At 49.6% G+C, this 27495-nt stretch overlaps 2 protein-coding genes across 5 annotated transcripts in view; one reads left to right on the forward strand and one right to left on the reverse strand.

Annotated features, from left to right (window-relative positions):
- The window catches only part of EZR (ezrin), a 50503-nt gene extending 27259 nt beyond the window's left edge, over positions 1-23244 (forward strand). For all 4 annotated transcript variants that reach the window (XM_081032972.1, XM_081032973.1, XM_081032971.1 and 1 more), the window contains exons 4-14: positions 2619-2714; positions 3637-3911; positions 4514-4597; positions 5486-5632; positions 12880-12976; positions 18140-18303; positions 18675-18805; positions 19487-19647; positions 19972-20064; positions 21612-21863; positions 22068-23244. In XM_081032972.1, the coding sequence (XP_080889098.1) occupies positions 2619-2714; positions 3637-3911; positions 4514-4597; positions 5486-5632; positions 12880-12976; positions 18140-18303; positions 18675-18805; positions 19487-19647; positions 19972-20064; positions 21612-21863; positions 22068-22232 (1665 nt within the window). In that variant the 3' untranslated portion in view covers positions 22233-23244. The remainder of the gene's footprint in view (positions 1-2618; positions 2715-3636; positions 3912-4513; positions 4598-5485; positions 5633-12879; positions 12977-18139; positions 18304-18674; positions 18806-19486; positions 19648-19971; positions 20065-21611; positions 21864-22067) is intronic.
- Positions 23245-24442: 1198 nt separating this feature from the next.
- SYTL3 (synaptotagmin like 3) overlaps positions 24443-27495 on the reverse strand; it is a gene marked incomplete at both ends in the record, with an annotated part of 66915 nt that continues 63862 nt past the window's right edge. Inside the window, 3 exons of the mRNA XM_081033012.1 lie at positions 24443-24552; positions 25543-25748; positions 26677-26776. Of these exons, the coding sequence (XP_080889138.1) occupies positions 24443-24552; positions 25543-25748; positions 26677-26776 (416 nt within the window). The remainder of the gene's footprint in view (positions 24553-25542; positions 25749-26676; positions 26777-27495) is intronic.

Genomic DNA, 27495 nt, shown 5'->3' on the forward strand with positions numbered 1-27495 from the left:
GGTCAAACAACTGGCTCCACTGCCTCTTAACCCCACTCACACTTTTCTTTTTGGCAATCCATTTGTTTATCCCTCCAAGGTGGCACATGATGCAGAGAAGTTCATTCCTTCATCTGCACAGGTGAGCAGAGGGCAGTCCCTCAGCGGCTGCTCCCTGGGACCCGTGCCCCCAACCCTCAGCCAAGCTGGGCAGGTTTTAGCCTTAATCTTTTAGGGTCTGTGGGCTGAGCAGGATTCTGTCTTTTCTCTGTTGTGTTCCATTTGACTGCTAGGTCTGGGAAGCTCATTCATGGGCCAACTGCCAGTCACTAAAATTTGGTCCTTAAATGGAATAGGTTGTAAGTTAGTCGAACCCTTTCTCTCTATCCTGTCTGTTACTTAAGCTTCTTCTGCAGTAACCGGCCCCTGGCCCTGGCCCCAGTGTGTTGCTTTATCTGTGGCTGGATTGTAGTCCAGGGTTCTGGCTGGATGGAGCGTGTCAGAGGCCAGTGACCACACACGAGCCAGGTTCCCAGAGGAGCTGGGTGGTGCTTTTCCACCGCTGAAGTTTCTGAGGTGCCGAGGAAGGAGTTCTGCCATGTGACTCTGTGTGCCATTGTTTCCATCATCAAAAAGTATTTTCCGGCTGTTGTTTGAGATTGAATGAAGTAGACACATCCCTGCCCGTTTTCGTTTCCAAAACCTGCCACTTAAAACCCCGCTGAGGCAGAGAGAAAGGAATAGACCAACACCCGTTCAGATTCTGCCTTCCTGGTGAGGATCAGCTTCAGGTTAAGCTGAGGACATTGGAAGGAACGAAGAGGTGCGTTTTTCTAAGAATGTTGGGTTTCCCTTTAGGGGGAACGTACCAGTTGGGTTTTAGAATGGGCTGCAGAAAGGAAGGTTGTTTGATTCTATTGTGTTGTTTGGGGAAAACCACAGGGGAGAAGTAGAGCTTTGAAACACACTGAGGACAGTCATCATGTAAAGCGATGGAAGAGTGATACCACAAAGATATATGGCAGAGCACAGCGCCAGGGACAGCCTTTAACCGACAGCATGAAGGTCCTGGATTCTGACCATGGCATGGTTTCCGAGTCTGTGACGTGCTCCGTGGAGGGGACTGGCCACATCCTAGCCGATGGAAAAGAGGAATCTGAGCTGTGGCCCTGAAAGTCAACAAGGGTCTGGCAGGGGTAGGGGAGGTCCGTCAACTGGTTAAGACCCAGGCTCAGGCGGCAGTTGGGTGAATGAAGTGGAAAGACTAAATTGGAGAGAGAATAATTGCTGTGTATGTGGGGCTTTCTTGTGCAACTTTGAAACAACCCAGAGAGTAAGGCAAGGCAGGTCTCATATCCAAATGATGAGATGGAGGTTTGTGGGGAATAAGAAATTAGCAGAATTGGACATAGAAAATGTCGTCTGCAGATGGGCTTTCTCTACAGTCAGCTACCTTGAAAACAAGACATTGAGTTTCATAAAAGACTTGGGAGTAAAGTACCGTGTAAGACTCAAAATTTCTTTCGTACCCATCCCTGATGGGGAATCCTGGTTGTGGTGCGTCCTTCCCGGTTTGGGGTGAGTGGAGGGAGTGACAAGCAGGTCAGTCCTCGGTAATAAACAGACTTGGAGCTCGGGCAAGATCTGGTCCCCCCACGGATGAGGAATCAGGCTCAGAACAGGAGTTTATTTGGAATTTCAGGTGTTATTTTAAGCAAGTGTTCCAGATACCTGATTTGTCGTTTCTAGTGTATTCACTCCTCTTTTCCTTTAAATATGATAGAAGCCATATATTTGAAGAATGCTAACCTTTTTCTGGACAAGCCTAACATTGGGTCATGGGACTTACCAAGTGCACAGCGAAGTTCTGGGCCTCAGCAGCAGGTATCCACAGCCAGTGGCTCTTCTCTTTCCAAGACCACAGGCCAGTTTTCGTAGGACTAGGGGGAGTTTTCAAATGTGCAATCCCTACTCTGACCCACAGTTGAATTCTTCCTTCCTAGATCACGATTTCAAATTTCTGGAGGTTAAAAGAATGCTCGTCACCCCTGGGCATGTGAAGCTGAGCGTGCCCCGTCCCCCTTCCCTGCAATGTTGCCACCACCTGTCCCCTGCCTTTCCGGGACTGCTGGTTCCCCATCCCTAGTTAAGCAGGGTCCTGGGCCAACTGGCTGAGACAGAGAGGCGGGCAGCCAGAAGAGGCCCAACTCTTCTTTGCTTCGTGTTGGTAACTTCCAAGCCCCTTTTCATGTGGGCACACCTGACATGTGACGTTCACACGTGTGACACATTTTCACTGCTGGACCCTAGGTTGCAGCCAGTTATCTGTTCCCCATCACTCACTTGGTTGTCTTTACTCAGGAAAACAGAATAAAGTACAGAGGATTAGGAGTGAGATTTGTATAAGATCTTAAGATTTTGTAAGGTTTCACGTTAACCCCGAATCTGTTCACATTTATATTAAAAATGAATCGTTCGTGGCTTTGGGATAGTCGCCTGGGGTAGTAATAGGTTACTCCAGACGGTGCAGGTGAGGCCTGCTCGGCGTGACTGCCTCACCACGTGACGCGGCGGTGGCCCCCATTAGCTGCTGCGCTCTTAGTTCCTCGTGATGTCTCACTCCCCCGTCTCTCTCACAGGTGGTTAAGACCATCGGCCTTCGGGAAGTGTGGTACTTTGGCCTCCAGTATGTCGATAATAAAGGATTTCCTACCTGGTTGAAACTTGATAAAAAGGTAAATCAAAGTTAACTATTTACAGGCTTGTTGATTGCGTGTTGGTCCACTCCGCTGACATTGAAATCGGAGTACCTACCTTACTCTGTCTTTTGTTTTTGTTCCTTTATATTTGTGTAAAAGTTTTTTACACAAAAAAAGGTTGCAGTTTCCACTAAAGGTATATTGGTTAGAAATTAGATCCTGGCATTTCTCCTACTGTTGTGTTCACTCATTGGGGCATAGGATGATTAATTGCTTAGCTTTTAGTTGACCTTAGGTGTGTTTTTTTTCAATGAGATTGTTAATCTTATAAACCATGAATTATCTACTGTTTTGCAAGAACCTGTTACTGCTTTGTATGAGCCTACAATAGATTGTCTTCCAGCTCTACAGACTGGATAATTCCATTAACAATTATAAAGAAAAGCAATAAGTTAAATGTGTTTTTGATAAACAATTTGAAAAACGTCGCATTTCCCAAACCGCTGGTTTCCTCCCACCCACGTTACTATAGCAAGTCAGGGGGGCGACGGGAGATGTGAACGGGAGAGTGAGGAATTATTAAAGTAAATTCCATGGTCCAGGGTAGACTGGCCACGTGGCAGATGCCAGGTTCATTGGTCATCAGGGCAGGTGTTTCCACATTTACATTCACATTCTGGAATTGCTGTCATCGTCCCTGGAATCGAGGCTGGGCTAGTAGCTTGGTGGGTCAGTAGGTGGCTATTGCTAGACTTTCCAGCTAAGTGTGGGGGTGTTATAGGACTGTTTAACAGGCCTTATTTTGTCTTACATGCTAAAAACGTGACTTTCAGAATGAATACTATCTTCTAGAAACTGGCCTGCAGGACCCTTTTGAGTCAGTGATCAGAAATCTGTGTTTGGGAAGGCAGGTCTTTGTCTTCTGAACGCATAGTGAGAGTTTGGCTCTGTCATCCAGGTGTCAGCCCAGGAGGTCAGGAAGGAGAATCCTCTCCAGTTCAAGTTCAGGGCCAAGTTCTACCCTGAAGATGTGTCTGAGGAGCTCATCCAGGACATCACGCAGAAGCTTTTCTTCCTCCAAGTGAAGGAGGGCATCCTCAGCGATGAGATTTACTGCCCTCCTGAGACCGCCGTGCTCCTCGGCTCCTACGCAGTGCAAGCCAAGTTTGGGGACTATAACAAAGAAATGCACAAGTCGGGGTACCTCAGCTCCGAGCGCCTGATCCCCCAGAGGTGAGCAGGTGGCCGGGCCCAGGAAAGGCTGGTGGTAAAGCAACAGTCAGAAAGCACAGGGTTTGTCAACGGCAAGTGTTCCTTCAGGCTGGGGGGCAGGTCATTCCCTAATCGGTGTGTTTGCAGTCACATGCTCTGGCCGCAGCAGGCACTGACCCAGCACAGTGTCTCCCCTAAGGCACCATGAGCCACCTGAACAGGGTCTGATAAAGAAACAACAGGAAGGGGACCGTTCCTCATGGAGCTGATGAGCCACCATGTCATTTGGGGCTGTTGTAACATAAGCAGTCTTCTCATGGACTGACTGCTTTCCTTTTCCTGGTGTGTAATAATTTGGCCCCTGTTAAATCTGGCTTTATTTACTAATGGTCACGTAAATTACCCCTTTTGGAAGAAGAGACCTCTTAAAATACCTTTTAAAAAAGTTTTCCAGTAAGGCTGGGTACGTCTTGTCCCAGGTTCTAAATCTTCCAAGTTGCTAGTTGTCCTAAATAGAAATGCCACACATTAGGAAGTAGAAACAAATGCAGTGCATGGTGGCTTTATTTGAAATTTGAAAAGTTGGGGGTGACAGTGCTATGCTCTCTTTTTTTGTAATCCAGAGTCATGGACCAGCACAAGCTCACCAGGGACCAGTGGGAGGACCGGATTCAGGTGTGGCATGCCGAGCACCGGGGCATGCTCAGGTGAGTGCTGGCTGGACGACCACAGCCCGTCTGGCTTGTCTGCTTTGCCTGTGTCTCCAGTTAGGGTCCTCGAGGCCAGTGCAGCCTGGCAGAGCTGAAAGGTAACGAGCGGCAGGTGAGGGTTTTTTCTTAAGCAAAGCCAGGGGTTGTTGCCTGGGGTATGAAGCAGCTTAATTTAAGCTTTCAGGCCCTGCGCTCTTTCCCTCTTGTGTCTAAAACTTTCTTTTAGTTAAGGAGGCAGGAGCATTGTTCACAAGCCATCAGACTTATTTTTTTCTCTGTCACAGAGGTGCTGGTCTCTTCATTGTCTCTAAAGCGGCTGCCTTCAGAGGTGTGTGTAAATGCAAACAATTGATCCTAAGTGAGAAATACTTGCTATTTAGTATAAGAAATGGCCAGGATCTCTGTTGTCACAGAGCCGTCAGCAGGAATTCTGAGCAGGAATTCTGAGCGTTGTCCCAGCCGCACACGCTTGTTTGCACTTGGGGCTGCAGAGACATGTGTCCTGAATTTCCTGTTTGAGCCAAGCACATTTTGTGGGAGGAAGTAACTCGAAGGCTAAGCCATGGCTGCTAGTGAGGCAGACAGCGGGAGCCCCTGAGGCCTCATGTAGGCAAGACAGCAAGAAAGATTGTGCCTGGCAGTGCGATGTAAAAGGGAAATCTGTCCCGAGAAACCAGCATGAGTCAGCTGAGTTCTCCGAGAATGTGCAGTACGTCAGCGGTCAGGTCCAGGACAGCCGGGCACAGGCGTGGACGGCCAGCGGCCGAAGCACACACAGCGGGTGGCCCTTCCCACGCCAGCTGCCTTACGTGTCAGATACTGGTAGTGTTTGCTAGGCTGTCGCACGCACTGATAACGATGCTCGTGTTTGTTCTCCCCAACTAGAGACAGTGCCATGTTGGAGTATCTGAAGATTGCCCAGGACCTGGAAATGTATGGAATCAACTATTTTGAGATAAAAAATAAGAAAGGAACAGACCTTTGGCTTGGCGTGGATGCCCTGGGACTAAATATATATGAGAAAGATGATAAGTGAGTTGAACTTTATAATTATCTTTAGTTGGTGGGGTATCGGGCCTGGAAACAATGGAGAAAATGGCAGTTATGCATGTGGGTTACTTTTGAAGTGTTTATCTGGCAGCTGACTGGCCCAGTGTATGAATCTAAGGGCTTTTTGACTGTGACATGGTCCCAGCAGAGATTGGCTCAAAGCTGTACGTTATTTCTCTCCTGTCACCGTGGCCTGTTTACTGGCACATGAGGGGCCCCGCACAGAGACCACAAAGGTCTGGGACCTCGTCTCCTCCCCAGGCCCGCTCCCAGCTGCCAGCACCCCCAGAGCTAACGCCCAGGCAGCCTGGCAGTACTGGGTGTCTGGAGCTTTGTACTAATCCAACCAAGAACATTTATAGTGCTGTCAGACCTTGAGATTCTGTAAACAAAAGCCTTTATATACAGACAGTTTAGCTAAATCCTATGAGACTGCAGGAGGTATTTAATTGCCTCGTGTTACTTGGGTCTCTTGAGTGAGGTATAAAGCAAGCTGGGCAAGGAATCGGGCGAGAAATGAGACCTCCCCGTCACTCCCTTTGCCCTTCCCTGTGGTGACAAACACTGACTGCTCATAGACCTGTTTTCTGCCAAGAAGCTGGATACACAGAAAACATTCAAATGCAGAGAGGGCTAGTCTTCTGACGTGGTTTCCTGAGCTCACAGGATAAGCCTGAATTCTAGATTCTTCCTATCACATGCTACCTGAATTTAAGAAGCAGCAGGAGGAAACTCTCTCTTCTGGAACGAGAAGGAGAGGCTCCTTGTCCCAGGAATGTCGCTCTGACGGCTCCCCTAAGAAGCCCTGCTTTAGCTGTGAGGCTCAGGTCGTGGAAGGAAGGTGCCGGGGCAGGAGTGCTCCCGGGGCCTTTCTGCTGAGCCAGACCCTTTGGCCTGGGTTCCTGCTTCCATGGATGCGGGCAGGCGACCCACAGTTACGGGACGTACGCAGGCCCCTGTGACGGCACAGAGCCCAGGCTGCGCCACGCTCCTGGTTCTGTTCCTTCGAGCCATGGCTCTCCCGCATTTCCTGCCTTTGTCTCAGGCATCCCACCTGTGCGCAGGTGTTAAAGCTCTCAGCTACCCCACACCCCAGATTTCTCAAAAAGAACCCTCTCTGGCATTCATGAGGGGAGTGGCACTGCTTTTGACAAATGATACCACATGAAGAATCTATAATCCTAGCCACCTGTATTCTTGCCAGAACCCAAAGTACAAGCATATTTCATTCATAGGCAGGGACCTAGGGACCTGGCTCACACGTCACTCCACCCTCCACTTAGTGGTGAACTAGATGGAGGCATGCATAGGACCCTCCGAGGAGAATCACCGTCTACTGGAAGAATCTAGGTCCATGATATGCTGATTCGAGAATCACAACACCTCTTCCAGAACCTAGAAGTGGGTTACTGGGGACTGCTGTCTGCTCCTCCCCGAGTGCGGTAGGGCCAGTGTTGTAGAGACTTGACCAGTGTGAGCAGTGTGAGAAGTCGGGCTGGGAGGCCGGTCCGAGGTCCTGCAAGCCTGAGTCGGAGGCTGGTTGATTGACACGGCCCTGCCCAGGAGCAGCGCACTGAGTAAGAGAACACTGCGGCCTCACAGGATTCTATGTGGGAAACTGCCTGCTCTTTGAACTCCTTCCTGAATGACCAGATTTTGTAACATGGCCATGGCCATGGCTGTCCAAACAGGTTTTTCAAGCTGCAAGAAACAGCCATAGGCAGGAACTTGCTGATGTCAGCCTGTAACTACCCCCAACCCACGCAAATGTTCATTTTTTCCAAGTAAAATTTGAGCGGCACTGTTCCTTCAGACCTGTTCCTGCTCCCCCTCTCCGATTCCCCCATTTTAGCAGTGAAACTGGCAGTCCTCTTCCCCCCCCCCCCCCACAAAAAGGGGCCTTCTGCCTAAAGAAAACGCTGGGGCTTGGGGTCAGCCTCACTTCCTCCATGCTCCTGAAGACATCCCTCTTCAATTATGAAAAAAAAAAACACCAACCAGTCAATCAATAGGCCCAACGTCTCCTTTTAAACAAATATTGACAACCCGGTTTCCAGGATAAGCAGGAAATTGTGACTCAAGTCTGAGGAATGTTGCGACAACTCTTTACTTTGTTAAGTGTTGACTTATTACCCTTAGCAGTAGAAGTAGCAGTGGCTCGGAAGTTCTTGGACCATTGTTCAAGAGAAATTGGATGTACTGAGTATGTAAGTTGGGTGATAAGAGACTTAGTGCGCCCTGCAAATAAACAGATGCATCTTTACTAAATGCTTTTCTTTTGGGTGTTAATAGGCTGATTGGGAAATGTCTCTTGGGGTCCCTTTTTCATTATATACGTAACCATTAAGTGGGGGCAGGTAGGACTGAAAGCATTTGTCTTTCTTTCTTTCTGTAAGCGCTTAGGTCAGAAGAGGAGGGAACAGAGAGAGGGAGGGAAGTGGCAGACCCAGACCCCTCCTGAAGGCATTATCAGCTTGGGAACAGAGAGAGTTCAGAGTAGCTGTGCTGTAATTCTACTTGGCATCCTCAGACCAAAAACAAAACAACAAAAAACAAAACAAAACGAGAGGAACCTGATCCTGCCTGAAAGTTTCTTCCGTCCTTTGGGAGCAGTTTTTTCCTCTTTGTGGGGCTCCCTTCATTGTGTGGGTCTCTGATAGGCAGAATATGTTCATTTTGGTTTTGGGGTGGGGGGGTGTCACATCTCTGTGCCTTATCATTGGCAGCTTACCTATAAGGGAGGAGAGTACCAAGCAGTGATTGTGATTGTTGTGGGTTTGTTTTACCAGATGTGTTGGGATCCCGGTTGTCGGACACTCTCCTTTCTGGTCTTTGGAACTCTAACTTGAACATGGAACAGACAGTTTTCCGACTCACTCAGTCTCTGGCAGAAGTTTGCTATTGCAAGGAGTCAGTCAGATCACCTGTAGTAAGAAGTTTTAAAGCGCACCTCCACAGGCAGAGGAGAGCTTAGACACATGCCAGGGGCCTCTTAAGATTGACCCTACAGCAGGCAGTAGCGAGGGGCGGTGGGGGGAAGAGTTCCTGAAGGGCCTGCCCTGCTGAGAGCAGAAGTACCCCCTTGACTGGTCCCTCTGGAAGTAGGAGGACACAGCCAGATCTGTGAGTCTTTTCTTGCACTGTGAAATGTAGGCAGAGCTTTTCCAGCCCTGTTATCTGCCGCATCATGGCCTCGAGGCCATGACTCGGCAGTTCTTCCCCATCTGAAGCACACAGCGGCCTCCAGTCCAGCTCCCCACCCCAGCCCTAAACTTTCTAAATGAAAAATTTCAAACAAATTGCAAAATGGAGAGGATTTTACAGTGAGTGCCATGTGCCTGCAACCAAGATTCTGCCATCGACATTTCACCACTAGGCTTTGTCACGTCTCTCCATCCACACGTCACTGTACCCTCCCTGTCTTCCAGGCACTTTTCAAAGTAAAATTTCAGGCATGCCTGCGCTTTCCCCCAAGATGCTTATTATTTACTAGAACTCAGTACGTTTCATTTTTCTTTTGACATGAAATTTAAATAGTGAAATACAGTTTCTAAGTGTTCATTGGCTGAATTTAGACAAACATATGCTTGTAAAATTCAAATTCTTATCAAGATGTAGAACATTATCATAACCCTTAGTGGCATATTTTGAATTAAAATTCTTTAACTGTCCATTTTGAAATCATTTCGGACTTTTAAAAGGTTTCGAAACTAGTAACTACAAAGAACCCCCATATGCCCCTCACCCAGCTTCCCCAAATGTGCACGACCACGTCCAGGTGCTGAAACCCAGGGCGGTAGTTAACATTGTATGACACTGCTGACAGTCTGTCCCCGGTGTTGTCATCATAATCAGTTGTCCACCGACATCCCGCTTCTGCCCAGGGTCTCACCCGTAGTCCCACCTGCGTTGAGTTGTCACGCCACCCCAGTTTTTTTCCGACTGGGACAGTTCACAGTCTGTCGGGACCATGACACTTTGGAAGAGTACTGGCCCTTGACTTCCTAGAATGTCCCTCAACTTGGATCTGTTTTCTCCTGATTACAGTCTAGTTCTGCACTTGGGGCACGGGTTCCCAGACACATGCTGTTGGGCCCTCCCAGGGCCTTGGGAGGCAGCCCGAGGGTTGGAATACCTTAGTGCTGGTGGTGGTAACCTTACCGCTGGTCAAGGTGGTGTGTGCCAGGCTTCCCCTCCGCGAAGTGACTGCCCTCCCTTCCTCGTCGATCAGTATATTTGGGGGAGAGACTTTGAAGCTATGTAAATATCCTGTTTCTTATCAGACTGTCGTCTGTTCATTCTAGCTTCCCTTGATGAGTCTTACATGAAACTATTACTCTGGTATTTGAGAATTGGTCTTATTTTTAATCCCTTTTACATGTATTAATTGGAATTCTACTGTAAGGAGCCAGTTTCTCTTCTCCATTACTTTGTTTTGTTATTTCTGCTAATATAGACTCATGAATATTTGTTTCATTCTCTGGGCTATAATGTAATACTGTTATTATTTTGTTGCTCAAATTGTTTGAGATTTGCCTTTATCAACCCTTGTAAGGTAGCTCCTGTGCCCTTTCAATATGACCCCGTTATTTTTTGATCACTTCTTTTCACCTCAAAATATTCAGGATTGTCTTGTACTTTTCCTGCTCAAGGCCTGGAATCAACTGTTTCTCCAAAGAGCTCTGGTCCCTGTTATTTAAGAATGTCACTTTTTTTTAGTGTGGCCCAAGCTTGGACAGACTCACAATATAAATCCTTTAGAACTCTTTTCTATGGGTCCTTCACCATTCATGTCCTATGTGTGAACTCTTTAAAAAAAGAGAAAAAGAAAGAAATCCTTGTAGACATTAATTTTCTAACTATGGTCAAGAATTAAAGGAGGTTCTTTAACTCATATGTGAGTCATAACTTCCATGTTTACTCTTCATCTTTTGATTCTGCAATCATGCTTGTGAATGGCTATAAATTATTATATGAGCTTTCAAAGTCTTAAAAAGACCAACTTTCCAGACACACCAAACAGCAGAAGGCTGGAGCCCGTGGTGACAGAATGCCCAGCCCCTGAAAGAAGGTGCCTGTCTAGCCTGCAGGTCCGTGTGTTCTAGGATTAGAAACTGTTGAGAGGCCTGTAGAAAGCGGGGAGCCAGAGAGCAGATCCTTGCCTCGTGCGAGGTTTGGGAGTTGGAAATCCGACCCGCAGTGTTGCCTGGACAGCTGAGAACTGGACAGCAGTCGCTTGGTTCCCAGCTCCTGTTGTTACAAGATATCGCTCTTGTGTTTTGGAGGAAAGGACTCCGAAACAAGTGCCTGCCTGATGCCACTCTTCCAGCCTTGGCTTGTGAGGACATAGGTCGAAGTCAGTGGCAGGACCAGGTGATACCCTGAGTTCCAGTGGTCAGGGACCTGTAAACAAATGACCTCGTTAAAAATTCTTTATATGAAGCTAAAATAACAACCAGCTCGCTGCATGTTTGCGTGAGTGCTACGAAGCACGTTGGCCGGACGTGCTTCAGCGGGCATTGGTCCTCCAGGACAGGCCTCTAAAACGGATGTGGACCAAAAAGATCTGACAGTTACAACCACAGCCTGGCCAGTGTCCCGGCACCGTCCCTCCAGGTGTGCTTGTCCTTGTGCCCCGAAAGAGCCATCTGTTGGGCTCAGGTGCCCTCTCCTGGCTTTCAGAGGCCACCCCCACCCCCACCTGGACCTGGCTTATGTTGTTATGGCAAGACCTACGTTGCCCATCAGTGTTTCTTTAAGCATGTCGGTAGGCTGTAGAGTCCTCCCACCGCTGCTGTTTTCTAAATTAAAGTTTTTATGGCATGTGGGAAAGGACTGTTTCTGATGGCATCGTCTCTAGTGGCTTGGGGATCTGTGTTACGCCTAGAATGGTATCCATGGTGAAAAGTGGTGGAGGAAGGGGGTGGGGCTCGTGGTCGGCAGAGCAGTGTGGTCTTGAAATCACACGAACTTCCCCAGGAATGCTAACTTAAAACGCTCGAGTCAGCTAGTAGCGGAGTGGCAGTCATTAAGCAGCACAGGATGGGGGCTTTTGTTCGGGGTATGTAGTCTGGAGCTGGCTCAGAAAGTGGAGGACGACCCGGGAGGGGAAATGCGCGTCACTGAGAAGCGGAAGAGCAGAATCCATCCCAAGCCCTTAACGCATCAAGAGGACACAACAATTGTAAACATGTACGCTCCCAGCACCGGAGCTCCTAAATAGATTAAGCCAATGTATTTTATCTGGAGGGAGAAGTAGACGACAACACAGTAATAGCAGAGGCCTTCAGTACCCCACTTCCAGCAATAGATGCATCATCCTGACAGAAAACCAACAAGGAAGTGTTGGGCTTGAGCCGCACCAAGCCCTTTTCCGTTTCCATGAGTGAGCAGCCCCTCTGAGTACAGTATAGCATGTGTAGCAAACAAGACCAGAGCTCTGCCATCAGAAAGCTTACCAAAGAGCTAAATAATAGTGCAATAATTTAAATAGCGTGAAGAGAATAGTTTGTGTAGCATAAGAGACTGCAGGCTGAGTGGGGAAAGACTTGAGGGAGAGCGAGCTGGCCTCACGGGTTCAGGTCTGGGGGTGAGTAGAGAAGGAGGAGGGCCCTTCCAGGCAGGGCACCGCCGTGAAACCCCGTGTTGGAAGGACGGCGTGAATCAGGGAGCTGGGGCTAGCTTAGAAGACTCTTGGATGCTAAGTTAAGTACGGTGGGTTTCACCTTGTAGAAATGGGGGAGGGGAGGGGTGTTAGCATTTTTGAAGAGGAGAATGGATTAACTAAAAGGAACATTCATTGGACCAGCAAACTGAAACCAGGGTTCTGGCAGCAAGGAATCGGTTACAAGGCAGCTGGCGTGTAAGAGGTGGGATTAGGATGGTGGTGTGGGAATGTCAGAGATTCCAGACAAAGGATGAAAGGATGGGCATGGTTAGAAATCAAAGTTGACTTCAAGATTACAAGCTGGGCTGACTGGATGCAGTGAGATACCCGAAACTGAGAAAGACTAATGTTAAGTGGGAACTTACTGAGGTTTTCTGGAGCTTGAAACTGACAGTCACCTGATTTACCTAGGACAGGTAGGCACTATTTGGTCATGAAGTATATTACATATTATGCTTCCTAGGCTAGCTTTATACTCTGTAAAATTGAACTAGAAATACAAAGGCTAGTTTGCAAACCTCTCTTAAGCACATCTAACCTTAACCCACTTTTTTAACCTCAGGTTAACCCCAAAGATTGGCTTCCCATGGAGTGAAATCAGGAACATCTCTTTCAATGACAAAAAGTTTGTCATTAAGCCTATCGACAAGAAGGCACCTGTAAGTTCATATGGATTCTTCTCGGGGGGTTACTGTTTTCCGTTCTAATAGCCAGATGTGTTTTCAGGACATAGCAGATGTCTGACTAAGTGACAAGGAGCAGTGATGACGTGTGGGGGTTGGGGGACATTGCCAGCAGGTTACACTGAGAGTCAAGGACCCCTCAAGCCATGCGACAGTGGGAGGTTATTGTGGAGGCCAGATGGCCGTCAAAAGCTAGCTGACTGTCACCTAAGTTTCAAATGTCTTCATTCCTTACAAAGAAAAGGGCAGTTCTGAGTCATTGACCTTTGCCAAATGATAAGTATTTCTAGGCTTGTGAAATGTGCGTGTTGTGTGGAAGACCAGCAAAGCCTCCACATCCGTGTGCCTGCTGTGTGGGGCTCACGTACTTGCCTGGAGCACAGATGACAATTGCTGCAGGCCTCAGGGGCCGGAATTTGACTTTCAGAGCTGCCCTTGCCACTTGCCCATGTTAGGGAAGGTCAGACCAGAGCATTGCAGACACCCACAGCACATCTGCACCTCACCTGCGACTTCTCTGGTACAGGTCTCGGCCTCTGCTCGTTCACCAGCCCCTGCCCTCAAGTGATCATTACCCAGGCACCTTCATGCTGGTGCTGGTGTCACAAACGTCACCTCGCAAAGATGAGACTGGTGGGCAGTCATCCTGGGAGGACTTAGCTGGAAATAGGGCTTCACATCCTGGAATTTAAAGAATACTGAATGTCAGCTAATAGCTGGAAAGAGAGCACATTATGGAAATTTGGTTTTATTGTTTGTTCTCAGAAAATTTAAGACATACATATGTACTGTAGTGTGGTGGAATGGTGGGGAATTTGTTTTCTAATCAGAAATCTGGTTCTTAAAAACATAGCCACTTGAAGAAATTCTGTTACCCTCCTTCTTAGAGCCTGTTCTGAATTTTACCAAAATTATAGCTTGGAAAGGACTTTGTGTCTCATGTAATTTTTGTTCTTTAGTTACAGTGTTAGGCTTAGAGAGGCAGACATGGGCTGCGCTCCAGGCTGGACGTCTGGGAGCCCTCCTGGGCTTGGGCACTGCTTGGCAATGGTCATCAGCCCCCGTGGAACAGCGTGTGGCATTATTGTCCAGCTGCCCCTCCCTGCATATGGGTTATTCCTGCCTAAGTGAAAACCAGAGGTCTCGGCTCTGAAAGTATTTTCTTTTTTATTGAAAATGTTTCCTGCTGTTTGCGAGCTCTTGACTCCTCCACGGGCAGCTGCAGTTACTTAAAATTAAACTAGCGTTTCATACAGACTCTTGAGCTCCATGATAACAGGGCACATTAATATGCAGCACACGAACCAAAGGTCATAAGGTACCCGTGCTATGTGGGCATGAGACGGGGACAGTTGGGAGACCGAGAAGACCCTGACGTCCCCACGTAGGCTGCCGTCTACTCAGTGAGATGTTGCTAATTTTTCAGAACCTTTTATTCTCTTTTTTGATTTGACTGACAGAAGCAGGAATTCTGGACTGTTTAGGAATTGTTGTGTTTTTTAAATTTGTAAGTTTAGCTTTTAAAAAGCTGCAGGATAATTCCTGATCATATAACCCCAGCAGACAATGATAATGCATCTAGTTGCTTTATCCAGGTGTGCTCGTACCATATAATAGAGCTATGTGAGGCCGTTACTTACAGGAAAAGCAAAACAAAACCCGCAGAGAAATGTGCACACTACGTGTCAGGCACCATTCCAGTTCTGTGTACACAGTGTGACCAGGCTGGGGTCCCCACCCTCATGAAGCCCTTGCTCTAGTGGGAGAAGTGGATGAAGACAGGTACACCAACATGGCAGTGAATTCAACGATGCAGGTGTGATTAAATAGCAAATCAGCAATCTCCTTTGCTATTTAAAGGAGACAGGAGACCAGGGACAGTGAGAGCAGGAATTGCTTCAGATGGTTGTGTTGGGAAGGCCCCACGGAGCAGGCGGCCTTTGCCCAGGCTCCCGCTGTGGGCGGTGTGACGTTAGGAGCTGGTGAGGGACCCGTCCCTATACTCTCCACACCTCCCAGGGCGGCACTGCCCAGCCTCAGTCTTTGCCTCTGGGACAAAAAATAAATAAATAAAGTTTCCAAGTTTGAACTTTTCTGTAAGAGCCAGAAAAGGAAACCCCAGGGGTTGAGTTGACTAGCTGACAAGGGACAGGATTCCTTATCACCCCCACGCCACGGTTTCTACAGTGAACTCACAAATGAGCCATTGTCCAGACCTGCTCCCTGTGACCCGTAGTTTCCCTCATAAAAGCCGGTTTCTCCTCCCTGCCAGTTCACATACTGCCATGTTGTGAGTCTTGTGATGGGACCTTAACTATCATAAATGTTCCAATACTGCCCAGGTGGCCCTGTGAGGGGCCAAGACCAGCTGTCCCCCCCTAGAAAAGGGCCTTTTGTTCCTGTGGCCTCATGGGAAAGGCAGAGGCTCTCAGGCACCTAACTGTTTAATCGCTTTGAAACGTTGAAGAAAGGAGAACTTGCATTTGACTGTGACCAGCTCTGTGCTCAGCTTCTTTCACCGTGACCTTTGGCCCTCACCCCCCCCACCCCTCCCTGGGCTGAGGGGGCCGTGTCCTAGGAGTTCTCCTGGTTCACTCCTTGACCACTTTGAAGGTTGCTTTTGGATTTGTTTCTTAGAACTTTTCCTTATGCCTGGAGTTTTTGTTTTTAGGACATCCGTTCTCTGCCAGAGTTTAGGATGCCTGTCCCAGGTCTCGGCAGTGTCGTGGTTTTGCCTTAGGAGATATTGGCTGGAGACGTGGATTTAGAAATTTTTAATAATTTATATGGTTTTCAGATTTTGTTTTTGACTTGAAGTGAGAAGCTGACCTTCAAAGGCAGCGTGAGGGATTTCCTCCACCTCCTACCATTCACAGGCTCAGCGGGACGCTCACTCTCCCCTGTTCCCAGCTGTCTCTTGATTTTTTTAAACTGACTTTTTTCTAAGGAGGAGTTGATGCTAATCAGAGTTCCTTTGCAAATACTTCAGAGCCACAGTCAAGACCTATTTGGGTAGCATACCTGCCTGTGCAGCCAAAACACAAGCTTGTTTTCTCTTGTGTAATAAGAGATAGGTGGGTAAGAAAAACACCTGTTTCTCCCAGCTCCACGGACACCTCCTTGGGAAACCCGATGACTTAATAACAAGGTGTGAAACCCCAACGAGAGCCCCACCCAGGAGGTTTGTGGGCTCTCGACCTTGACATTACTCTGTACCCAGTGTTTCTGGAACAGCTGAAAAGACTGAGAAGCTAAGTAGGTCCTTCTTGGGCGTGTTGATTAGCCTGTCGGGCGCATTCCTTCAGGTTTCAGAACTTGATGTGGAACGTATGGCACTGTTTCTTTGTTTCAGCCACACTTTCCCTGTTCCAGTGGTCAGAATCTGGACACTGAGGGCCCCGCTGTTGGGAAGAGGCAGTAGATAGGGGTTTTTGTTTTTGTTTTTTTAATTGGGAAATAGTGGGGAACAGCATATTTCTCCAGGGCCCATCAGCTCCACGTCATTGTCCTTCAATCTAGTTGTGGAGGGCGCAGCTCGGCTCCAAGTCCAGTCACCGTTTTCAGTCTTTAGTTGCAGGGGGCGCAGCCCACCATCCCATGCGGGAATTGAACCGGTAACACTGTTGTTAAGAGCTCACGCTCTAACCACTGAGCCATCCCGCTGCCCTCCGACAACTCAGCAGCGGCTCGTTGTCTTCAATCTGGCTGCAGAGGGCGCAGCTCACTGGCCCATGTGGGAATCGAACCAGCAACCCTGTTAGGAGCTTGTGCTCTAACCAACAGCCACCCAGTCGCCCAACAGGCATTTTTAAAGTTTCTAAATCATGTTTCCTTTCCTGCCACCTACATTTATCACAGCAGTAGCAAGGAACTAGGAAACAAGCTCGTATCATCATGTCTTAAACTTCTGTAGTCACTAGTCATAAAGTTCTTGGATGCTGCATTTCTCTTCTCCTTTTTAAGACGGCTTCTCCACTGGCGTGTTTTCAGGGCAACCAGCAATCTGAGTGAGCGTTTTGTGGACCAGCCAACTTCTCCTGTGCTGGTCACATTCTAAGCCCTTAGAAACATTGTCTGATTTAATCACCACGACAACCCCCAGTAGATTGCTGTCACCCTGGTTTGTAGTTGGAGACACTGAGGCTCAGTGGCTTGCGCAAGGTCGTGGGGCGTAGGTGGGCCGTGCTGCACACACTGCGTCATCTGGCAGAAGTTTGTTGAGCACCAATAAATGCTAAGCGTTGGTTTGGTCCTGGAAGTAGAGAGATGAATGAATGTGGCCCTGCTCTCAAGGGAGCTGACGACTGTCTAGTGAGAGAGAGAGACCAAAGCAAGGCAGCAGAGCAGTGGCCAGCACCGTGGCTGCCATCACTGTTGAGTGCGGGCACACAGAAGAAGTGCTGGCTAATCACGGGAGGAGGAGAGGTCACGAAAGGACGTGAGATGCCGCCTTAATGTGATTCCATAGAAGTGCCGATGTCCTCGGGTATATGGGATTGGACGTGGCAGTCCAAAGAGGAGGGGCTGTTTGGGGACATGCTGACAGGTATGAAAGAGCACAGTGTAGGCGAACAAGGGCTCTTTGGGGCCAGAGTGGGATGGCTTTCCCGTGTGCTAGGTCATGGCATTTGTACATGGTCTTGGGGCTCACAGGGCGCCATGGACTGTCGGCAGGGCCTGGTCCCGGTGCTGGTGGCAGTGGGAGGCGGAGGTAGAGGCCGAGGAGGCGGACGGACGGGACGCTCACTAGAAGTTGGCGGAGGTCCAGGACAGGAATTGGGACGTGGCTGTGGGTGGAGAGGACCGAGAACATTAGCCTGAAGGTCAGGAAGCACTGAGACTCGGGGTGCTGGGCTCTGAGGCCGTGAGACCCCTCACTCTGGAGTAGCTTTGTCGTCCAGCCGTGGGGTTTCGTACTTGCACACCCTCAGTCTGCTTGTCTGTCCTGAAGCGTGTGCGCCCCACGCACTAAGAACTTGCATTTCTGACACCTCGTGGTCACGTGGGGTCAGTGGCTTTATCTGGAAGCCCTTTTCTGGCCCCCATTCTCCGCTGGGTTAGTTCTGTTAGCAGAGGTATGTAGAACTCTGGAGTGGGATTGGGCGCGGGAGCCCCGAGTCAGCGCCCGTTCTGCTCTAGGACTTCGTGTTCTACGCCCCCCGCCTGCGAATCAACAAGCGCATCCTGCAGCTGTGCATGGGCAACCACGAGCTGTACATGCGCCGCCGCAAGCCCGACACCATCGAGGTGCAGCAGATGAAGGCCCAGGCCCGGGAGGAGAAGCACCAGAAGCAGCTGGAGCGGTGAGTGGGCTACAGGCCACGGGGAGCGCGGCCCGGACCCCGACAGCCCTGCCTGCGGGGCAGCTTCGGCGCCGACGCTGGCCGCCGTAGGAAGGGCTGGTGGGAGCGGCCCGCAGCTGCCTCACCGTGAGCTGGGCGGTGGCAGAGCCCAGTGCTCGGGAGCTGGGGCAGTCTGCCACCTCCTTAGTCCTGGCTGGGTGCTGGGGACAGTAGGTGACCAAGAAGCAGCTGCTCCTTCAGATTGCAGGGGCTGGTGACGGGCTGGCCGGTGGCAGCCGGGCATCTGGCGGGGATGGCTGACTGTTGCTGACAGCACACATGCCCACAGATTCTCAACCCTGCTGTGCTGCCTCTCACCCTCCCTGTAACAGGCAGCAGCTGGAAACTGAGAAGAAAAGGAGAGAAACCGTTGAGAGAGAGAAAGAGCAGATGATGCGGGAGAAGGAGGAGCTCATGCTGAGGCTGCAGGACTACGAGCAGAAAACCAAGAAAGCCGAGAAAGGTGGGCCACGCTCCTCGCGCAGACAGTGTTCCAGGCTGAGGTTTGATACGTGTGGACAGGCCTTTCCACGGAGCAGGACAGACAGATGGTCGGTGCGCACACACACACCCAGGAAGAAGACCCATCTCAGTTAAACACGGCACCCAGCATGCAGACTGACAGAGACGGGATACACAGTTACTCGATTAGAAACTAGTTCTGTACTTGATTACCATCTGTGCTAAATGCGTTATGGACATTATCTTCTTAAGTCTTCCCCCAGTCCCAGGAGGCGAGGACTGAGTTGTCCCATTTTCCTGAAGACGATGTTAAGGTTTAGCAGGTAGAAGAGGTTTTCCAAGGTCCCAGAGTGCCCGAGCTAAGCTCCTTCTCCCCCCTGCTCCCCAAATATGAAATGGGGCTGAGCAGGCATTCTGGCTTCTGAGGAGAGCAGTGCCCAGTGTGCGGGAGAGGCTGGCTCTTCTCAGTGCTGTGCAGCAACTCTGACCATCATGAGCACAGAGCACTTTCCTGTTGGTGGCAGTGCAAGTAGCCTGTCACCCTGAAACTCGGTCCACTGCTCTGAGGCTTTTGCTGCGACTCCCGCCCGTGACCCCATCCAGTCCCCACACCGGGAGCTTCGGGCTAGACTGCAGGCCCTGACAGAGCCCGTGAGCAGCTCTGGTTCTGTGTCCCCTGCAGAGCTCTCGGACCAGATCCAGAGGGCCCTGCAGCTGGAGGAGGAGAGGAAGCGTGCCCAAGAGGAGGCCGAGCGCCTGGAGGCTGACCGCATGGCCGCTCTGCGCGCCAAGGAGGAGCTGGAGAGGCAGACGGTGGATCAGATAAAGAGCCAGGAGCAGCTGGTAGGAGTCACCCGGCTTTCACGATGCTGAATTATGGAGAGGCTGTCTCTGGGGATTGAAAAAGTGACACCTGCCTCACAATAATTTCTGTCGGGGCTGTAAAATGATCTGCCTGGGGGTGTAAAGTGGCCGGTGGGGAGGGGCCGTGCTGGTGGCTGGGCCTCGGGCAGTCTGGGTCAGGCGGGTCTCAAACACATGGGCAGCGATGGACACTGCCGACCCGGGAGGAGGACGGGTATAGCCATGCTACACTGGGGCTGTCCATTCACAAATGGACCCTGTTGAAAGTGTTCCAGAAGTAATTTCAGCTTTGCTCCGTGACAGGCTGCGGAACTTGCAGAGTACACCGCCAAGATCGCCCTCCTGGAAGAGGCGCGGAGGCGTAAGGAGGATGAGGTAGAGGAGTGGCAGCACAGGGTGAGTGGCATGCGGCGTCCTCGCAGAGCTGCGGCACCCTCAGTGGGCCCTTGTGTGGCAGGCAGGCGGGGGCACAGACCTGGGCCCGGCTGGCATGGCGCATCGAAAGCCTCGGGGGCATTTCGCAATGCTCTCCCGATACGAGTTGTACTTCTTAGACAGAAATCTCCGTAGGAATGGGCCTGCCCTTGTTCACGAGCGAGTACGTTGTTGGATTATAAGGGGAACAAAGAGCCACTGTTCATTTCTACCCACTTTGCTCGCCACCCTGAACTGTTCAGTCGTACCAGGCAGCCCCTTCCAGGAACTAGGTTTAAATCAGATTATGTGGGTGCCCCCAGCAATGGGCCACAGTGCCTGAAATAACCCCTCTCCTGACTGCTGCTATATGCAGCATGGCACCGTGGAAAGATCTGGACTAGGGAGGTGTCCAGATTGGAGTGAGTCCAGGCTCTGCCCCTCATTTGCTGTGTGACTGAGGCAAATGGCCTCACGTCTCTGAGCCTCGTTTCCTTATTGCAGATGGAAATAATACCCAATTTCTAAGGCTGCTCTGAGGACCCCACAGAGAGGTTTAATAAATTGCAGCCATAATAGTGAGAACATGTCTCACTCCAGCATCTGGAGAGCCCAGCCTGTCTGTCCATCCATGAGTCTTCACACCCCCCCAGGAAAGCACAGGCCCTGGGGAGCTTTGGGTATGGTACAGAGTACAGACCTCAGCCAAGCTGTGGGGGCCCCCCCTCCCCTCTTGCCTGTCCTTTTCCCTTTCTGGGGATGCCTGGTGTCTCTTCCTCACTGGTCTTCACCCCGCCCCCAGCTCCCATCCCAAGTTCCCTGCAGAAGACTTCAGTCCTTAGGTTTCTAGGGAAAGTGCTTATTATAAAGGATTAAGTGAGAAAAGCTAGTTATAAAACAGGTACAAACTAAGCTCATCTGTGGGGTCAGGGTGGCAGTGAAGTGGGTGGGATTGAGTGTGTGTACCCCTGAGAAGTTGCTGGAAGGCTTAGGGGTGACGGGGTGATAACAGGTAGGAAAGGGGTTGAGCACAGTGCTGGTGGGCAGTGAGGACCTCAGTAAATGGTGACACACAAGACAAGGGAGTAAAACCGCACACCAAACTGAGAGTGGCTCTTCTTAGAGACTGGGGGATTTTTTTTCTTTAATAATTTTTTAAAAATATGTATCATGAGCATATACTAGAGTTATAGACAGAAAAAAAAGTTCTGATACTTGGACAAATGTCAAGCCCCTGGCATCAGTTGCTGTCTTCATGCTCTGAGCACGATTGGTCACAGGATAACTGAGAATCCGGAGCCTCAGCCCCTGAAGAGGCTGGTGAGGCCCCTGCAGGGGACTCCTGTGAGCAGCCACAGTCCACCTCCTCCGGCACGTGCTGCATGCAGCCTGCCAGGAGGAAGGGAGAGGAGGGAGCGAGAGAGGGGCAGAAAAGGAGAACGTAAAGAAAAGGTGATTCTGGAGAAAATGGTCCAAACACGAGGCTGTGTGTGACAAGTTCTCACCTGTCTGCTGATTTGCTTTTGAAGGCCAAAGAAGCCCAGGATGACCTGGTGAAGACCAAGGAGGAGCTGCATCTGGTGATGACAGCCCCTCCACCCCCACCGCCCCCCGTGTACGAGCCAGTGGGCTACCACGTCCAGGAAAACCTTCAGGAGGAGGGCACAGAATACACGGGCTACAGTGCTGAGCTGTCCAGCGAAGGCATCCTGGACGACCGCAACGAGGAGAAGCGGGTCACCGAGGCCGAGAAGAATGAGCGTGTGCAGCGGCAGCTGATGGTGAGAGGCGGGGTGGGCCCGCGGGGATCCCCGCCTTAGCGCTCAGGGCTTCCTTGGCTGCCCCCTGGAGCAGACGGCCTGGAGATGGGCATAGAACGGGCACCCTTCCTGGGAGGGGCGGCAGGGGTCTGCATCTCCCAACGTCCGTGCTGCTGTGAGGTGGCTGAGAAGGCTGGTCCTGACCGGTGCTTATTGATGTTGCAGACACTGTCCAACGAGCTGTCCCAGGCCAGAGACGAGAACAAGAGGACCCACAACGACATCATCCACAATGAGAACATGAGGCAAGGCCGGGACAAGTATAAGACGCTGCGGCAGATCCGGCAGGGCAACACCAAGCAGCGCATTGACGAGTTCGAGGCCATGTGAAGGCTGCCAAGACCGGCGGGGTGGAGCCTTGCGCCTGGGAAGGGCGGGGCCTCGCACCTGCCCTCCGCCGAGGGTCACACTCAGACTCTAAAACTTATATTTGTAGTTCTCTAAATCTAGACCCCTCCTCGCACTCCAGTTCTTTAAAAAGAGTAGTTATTTCAGTGGGAATATTCTGGGGCTGGGACCAGTGGGAGCTTCCCTGGTTTATTTTTCCCATTTGTATCATAGTGCCAAACAGGCGTGATTTTTATTATTATTATTATTGAATCACTTCCTTATGCTTGGAGCAGGGCTGATTGAATTAAGGAAAGATACCTGTAAAGTCTGAATGCTGGCAAACTCCATGCTGGCATGTGTGATACAAGATTCAGTATAATTAAAACCACATCGTGGCTTATATTCTGTGCCATACTTTTTTCTGTATTTGAAATGAGCTCAAATTGATTTGTACTTGATTTCTATGAAGGATGCGTCTTTGTATATTTATGTTTGTTGAGGGGTGGCATTAGTTTGAAAACAGTCTAAAACACTGCTTTACACACGGGCACACAGTGACTCCCCCCTCCGGTCCTTCAGTTCAGCTGACATAATCCTGTGAGGAGGACACTGCACTCTTGGATACACTTTTCCTTTTTTTGTTGTTGTTTTTTAACAGTTAGAGGGCTACATTGTTGGACTTACACACCTAATTAATGATCAGCTATAGAGTATAGTATTTATAAGCAATGATATGGGTTTGTACCATTAGTTTAAAAAAGGGAAAGTTTTGTTCTGTATATTTTGTTACCTTTTACAGAATAATAAAAGAATTACATATTCAAACCAAACCATGTAAGCATGGCATTGATCTGACATGATGTGAAGGCGGTCATGAAGCTGATTAACTGCTACAATCACATCTGTAAACATGAACTGTTTCTTTTCGTATCCTTCGGGCATGTAATTGCCTACGCACACCTCAATGTTCTGGCACAATCTCTTGTTTGAAAAATACACGCCATTGGCTCCGACACCAGCCATGAAGGGAGCCTTCCTACCTGTGAGCATGTTTCTGTAAGAACCCATTTTGACCTATTTCCATTCCCTGCCTCGTCCTTGGACAGCCGTGAGAAAGTCAGCTCTCACAGGCTGCCATTTCTGCTCTCATGCTCTTCCGTGCTCTGCTTTGTCCTTTAAAAAGATTTTGTTGGGGAAGGGAAACAACTTTATTGGGGAGCAGTGTGTACTTCCAGGACTTTTCCAAGTCAAGTTGTCCTTTCAATCTTAGTTGTGGAGGGCGCAGCTCAGCTTCAGGTCCAGTTGCCATTGCTAGTTGCAGGGGGCGCTGCCCACCATCCCTTGCTGGAGTCGAGGAATCGAACCGGCAACCTTGTGGTTGAGAGCTCGCGCTCCAACCAACTGAGCCATCTGGGAGCTCAGCGGCAGCTCAGCTCAAGGTGCCATGTTCCTCTTAGTTGCAAAGGTGCTGTCCACCATCCCTTGCGGGACTCGAGGAGTTGAACTGGCAACCTTGTGGCTGAGAGCCCACTGGCCCATGTGGGAATCGAACCAGCAGCCTTTGGCGTTAGGAGCACCAAGCTCCAACCGCCTGAGCCACCAGGCCGGCCCTGCTTTGTCCTTGTTGATTAAGATGGCATGTGTGGTTGAATATCACACCACAGACACATGGAAGGTGAGGCACAGACGTAGATGTCTACTAGCCACGTTGGGCAAGAGGTCCCTTCTCAGAGCGTCTGTGCAGCCCTGCCAAGTGATGCTTTGTGGGGCCAGGCCTCCCTCGGGTGGACCTTAGAGCTGACAGATCCAAAATGGGTGTCTGTCCCCTTCTGCACCCCGGCGCTCCGTGGAGTTAGCTGACCTGCCTCCACGAAGTTTTCACAGTAAAGTGGAAGGGATTAATACCCACCAGTCTCCTTTCTTTTTCTTTGAAATGCACAGAACAAGGCCATAGTTTTCACTGTTTGATAAGCATTGGAAGACAGAGGTACTGTGAACATTGAAATCCGGCCGTTTTCCACATCTCTCAAAGCACAGATAACCAACCCGAGACTTCTTTCTATAACAGAGATCACTGTTTAACAAGTGTACACAGAGGGACACGGGAGAGTGTCACTCCAGAGGCCTTGCCACATGGTGTCCACACCCAGCTTGCCAGCTAACCTGCAGACACGCAGACTTGAAACCCGCCGCAGAATGGAGCCTGCACCTCAGTGCAGGATGAGTGTCATGTCTGTCCATGCGTTGGGGCTGGAGAGGACTTCCTGCCATTCCATCTTTGGCTCTGCGCCTGAGTCAGCACCGCCGGCTGGGTCTTCCTCTGATGTGAGTGAAACAACAAATTAGTAACGGTGGGCCAGGGGACCACTTTACCACCCCTTTATTCAGCTTTTTCGAAATGAGAACCAGTAAGAAAAGTAATTTTTCCTCAACTTAAGAGCATATTCAAACGTCAACTACTGGTGAGGAGAGAGCCACCCCCGCCCCCAACAAAACTTTGTTCGGAACTGGACTCGCTCAGGCATCTTCCCCAGGGACTTGAGGACTCAGAAGCCTGAAGCTTTCTTTCCTGTTAGTTGAAAGTGAGGAGAGGACAGGTTTAGTGGGTTGATTCTTGGAGGAGGGTTGACAAGTCTTAACACATTTAGGGTGTCTGGACAGGTGTGGGCATACCAGACCAACGGGCCAAGTTTGTTCATGGAAATGAGTTCCTTAGAGGAAGGGGCTTGGCTTTGGACAATATTTCTTTTAAAACAAATTGTAATTTAATAGTCTGTTTATTTTCAGTGGTCCTCGGTTGGAGGCCTTGGAGATGTGCAGGTGTTTTGGTTGTCACAGTGTTTGGGGGTTACTGGGACACTCAAGCCCTTCCCCAACAAAGGACTAGCCCCCACAAAATGCCAGAAGCACCCCTGCTGAGCAACATGAAAGTGTTGCCCTTTTGTCCTCTTAATGAAATACTTTTTGAATTGCCAATAGCTTGGGTTAAGAAGGTATTTTCCTTTAAGAAAATAATCCTTTTCTGAATGATGCCAGAAACAAGAAAATACTGTACCCAGCCCATTTTGAGGCCTGCAATTTAGCAGATCCTAAATCTGATTTAAATTGTTGAAATACTTTGCTGTATTATCGCTCAGTTGTATGGTTATAAGTCGACTTAGTAATGTGCATTTATAGGTGGTTAGGCGATTTCAAAGCCAGTTAAATCATCTGCCATCGTGAAAGCATTTCTTTTAATGGTATCCATGTGAGACAGTCACTAAGCATCAACCATGCACTTCAGCCCAATAAATATCTCAAGCAGACTTACTGGAACCAAGCGTGGCCCCTCCCAGCAAGCGGTCATTCACACCAAAGATGGCCTGGTCCCAGACGGTTAATTCTAGGCTGGATTGCCTCAGCTGAGAAGGGGTTATGCCATTGAAAACAAAGGAGTGCTTCCATTGGGGACACACTTGCTTCTTCAGGACCGGAGATTTCAGCTTCAGTTTTTGTTTGTCTGGCAGAGTCAGACAGCTGTAGGAGGTAGAAGGAGACAGATAACAGGCCTACAATATGTTCCCTCCACAGGGCCTCCTTTCCCTGTTGGTACTAGCTCAGTAGTGAGGCTATTAGTGCTAAGAAAAGGGCTAACTAAATCCATTACAAAATACAAATTCTAAAGTGCATGAAAATGAGAATCACAAGATTGGCTATGTGACCTCGCTAGGATGTTCTGAATTTAGAGCTGAATTCTGCACCAGGCACTAAGCTCAGGGTGATTTAGGATTCCGAGGCCACGTGGCCCTTGTGTTAGTCCCCCTGTGCGGTACGCCGACCGCCGGGCTACCGCGAGGCTTATTAGACCTGCTGCCCAGTTACCAGGATTCTGCACGTGGTATCTCCTTAACTCAGTTCTCAGAATAAATTCAGAAGGGCCTAGTAAATTGCCCAAGGCCATACAGGGAAACGGCAGGGTTAGGACGCAAACTCCGTAGGCCATCATTTTTCCTTTATGGCATTGACTGGGGATTTAGCATGCTACATAATAATGATGTCTGCTTTACTTTTGGAAACACCAACACACCTGTAGTGAATAAGAATGAGAATGAAATCTGCAGAGTCATCCATCTTTCTGTTAATCCAAGGGGATGTGAAGCTGAGTAAACAAACACGATTTCCGTGCTCCATCTCAGTAAGTAAATGCTGATTCACAGATATAACAGGGACTAATAAGATCTGGGGTTCAGTTAAAACGTAGTATTACAAATCCAGTCTCAGCATGTCCAAACGCCATGAATTCTTGGACATCAGAGTCTTGAACACGACTTCAATTAGATGTTTATGGAAAAGCTAAAATACGAGTTTGAAATGGGTGTTTTTGGTGTTTCCTACAGTTCCTAGGACCATGCCAAATGTATAGTAGATTATCATTAAATAATATTTGATTAAATCTAATACCTACCCCTTAACAAATGAGTTTAGGGTACCATCTGACCGCACAGGTAAATTCTTGGCTCCCAGCACCACCAAACAGAGTTGACCGTTAAATGATGGCTGATCTCCTGCCCCTGGAAGGAAAGCCGGCATTTGCTGTCAACCCTCCTGCACGTTGGGACGCAATGCCACCACCCCAAAACTGAGCTCAGCCAGAGGATGTCCTACAGCCCTCAGGCCCCACGAGAGTAGCCAGGAGGAGCATGCCCACCATAAAAGGCCCTGCTGGCCCAGCTCACATACTCTCCCCAGCTACCCACAATCGGTCAGCATGATGATGGGATGGAAGGATTGCTAAAATCCTAGGGAAACAGGCCGTAGTGTCAAGACTAACCCAAGGAGAGGAAGGCTGCAGAAAGTGGGAACCAGTTTGGGGGGGAAGGTGGGGCTCCAAGGCCTCTTCTAGGGCACTGGAGATGACCGTGGGTGTTTACTGCTGGTCCGCTGGTGGTCCTGTGAGCTCTGCCAGTCAAACAGCAAATCACTAATACATCAGTGTCACGCACACTGTCTTCACTCCCACCTCATCTTCCCATGTTATTTAAGTTAGTTAAATCTATAAGGTCCTCGAGGAACTATGTCCTTGGCCCATTCTCTTGCTGAGCAGCAGCTGCTCATGTGACCGAAGGCAGGATGTGTCTGCTCCAAGCCTTGCAGGCTCTGGCGCCTTGAGATGGATTCTCGGCTCCCAAAGAGTCAAACTCCCAACCATAATGCAGAAGGTCATTCTTCAAGAAGGGCCACAGTGGGACTTCTTTCACCAGGGGGACCAACCAAGCCAGCCCCT

The sequence above is a fragment of the Rhinolophus hipposideros genome (assembly GCF_964194185.1).
Source record: "Rhinolophus hipposideros genome assembly, chromosome: 3".
Classification (NCBI taxonomy): Eukaryota; Metazoa; Chordata; class Mammalia; order Chiroptera; family Rhinolophidae; genus Rhinolophus; species Rhinolophus hipposideros.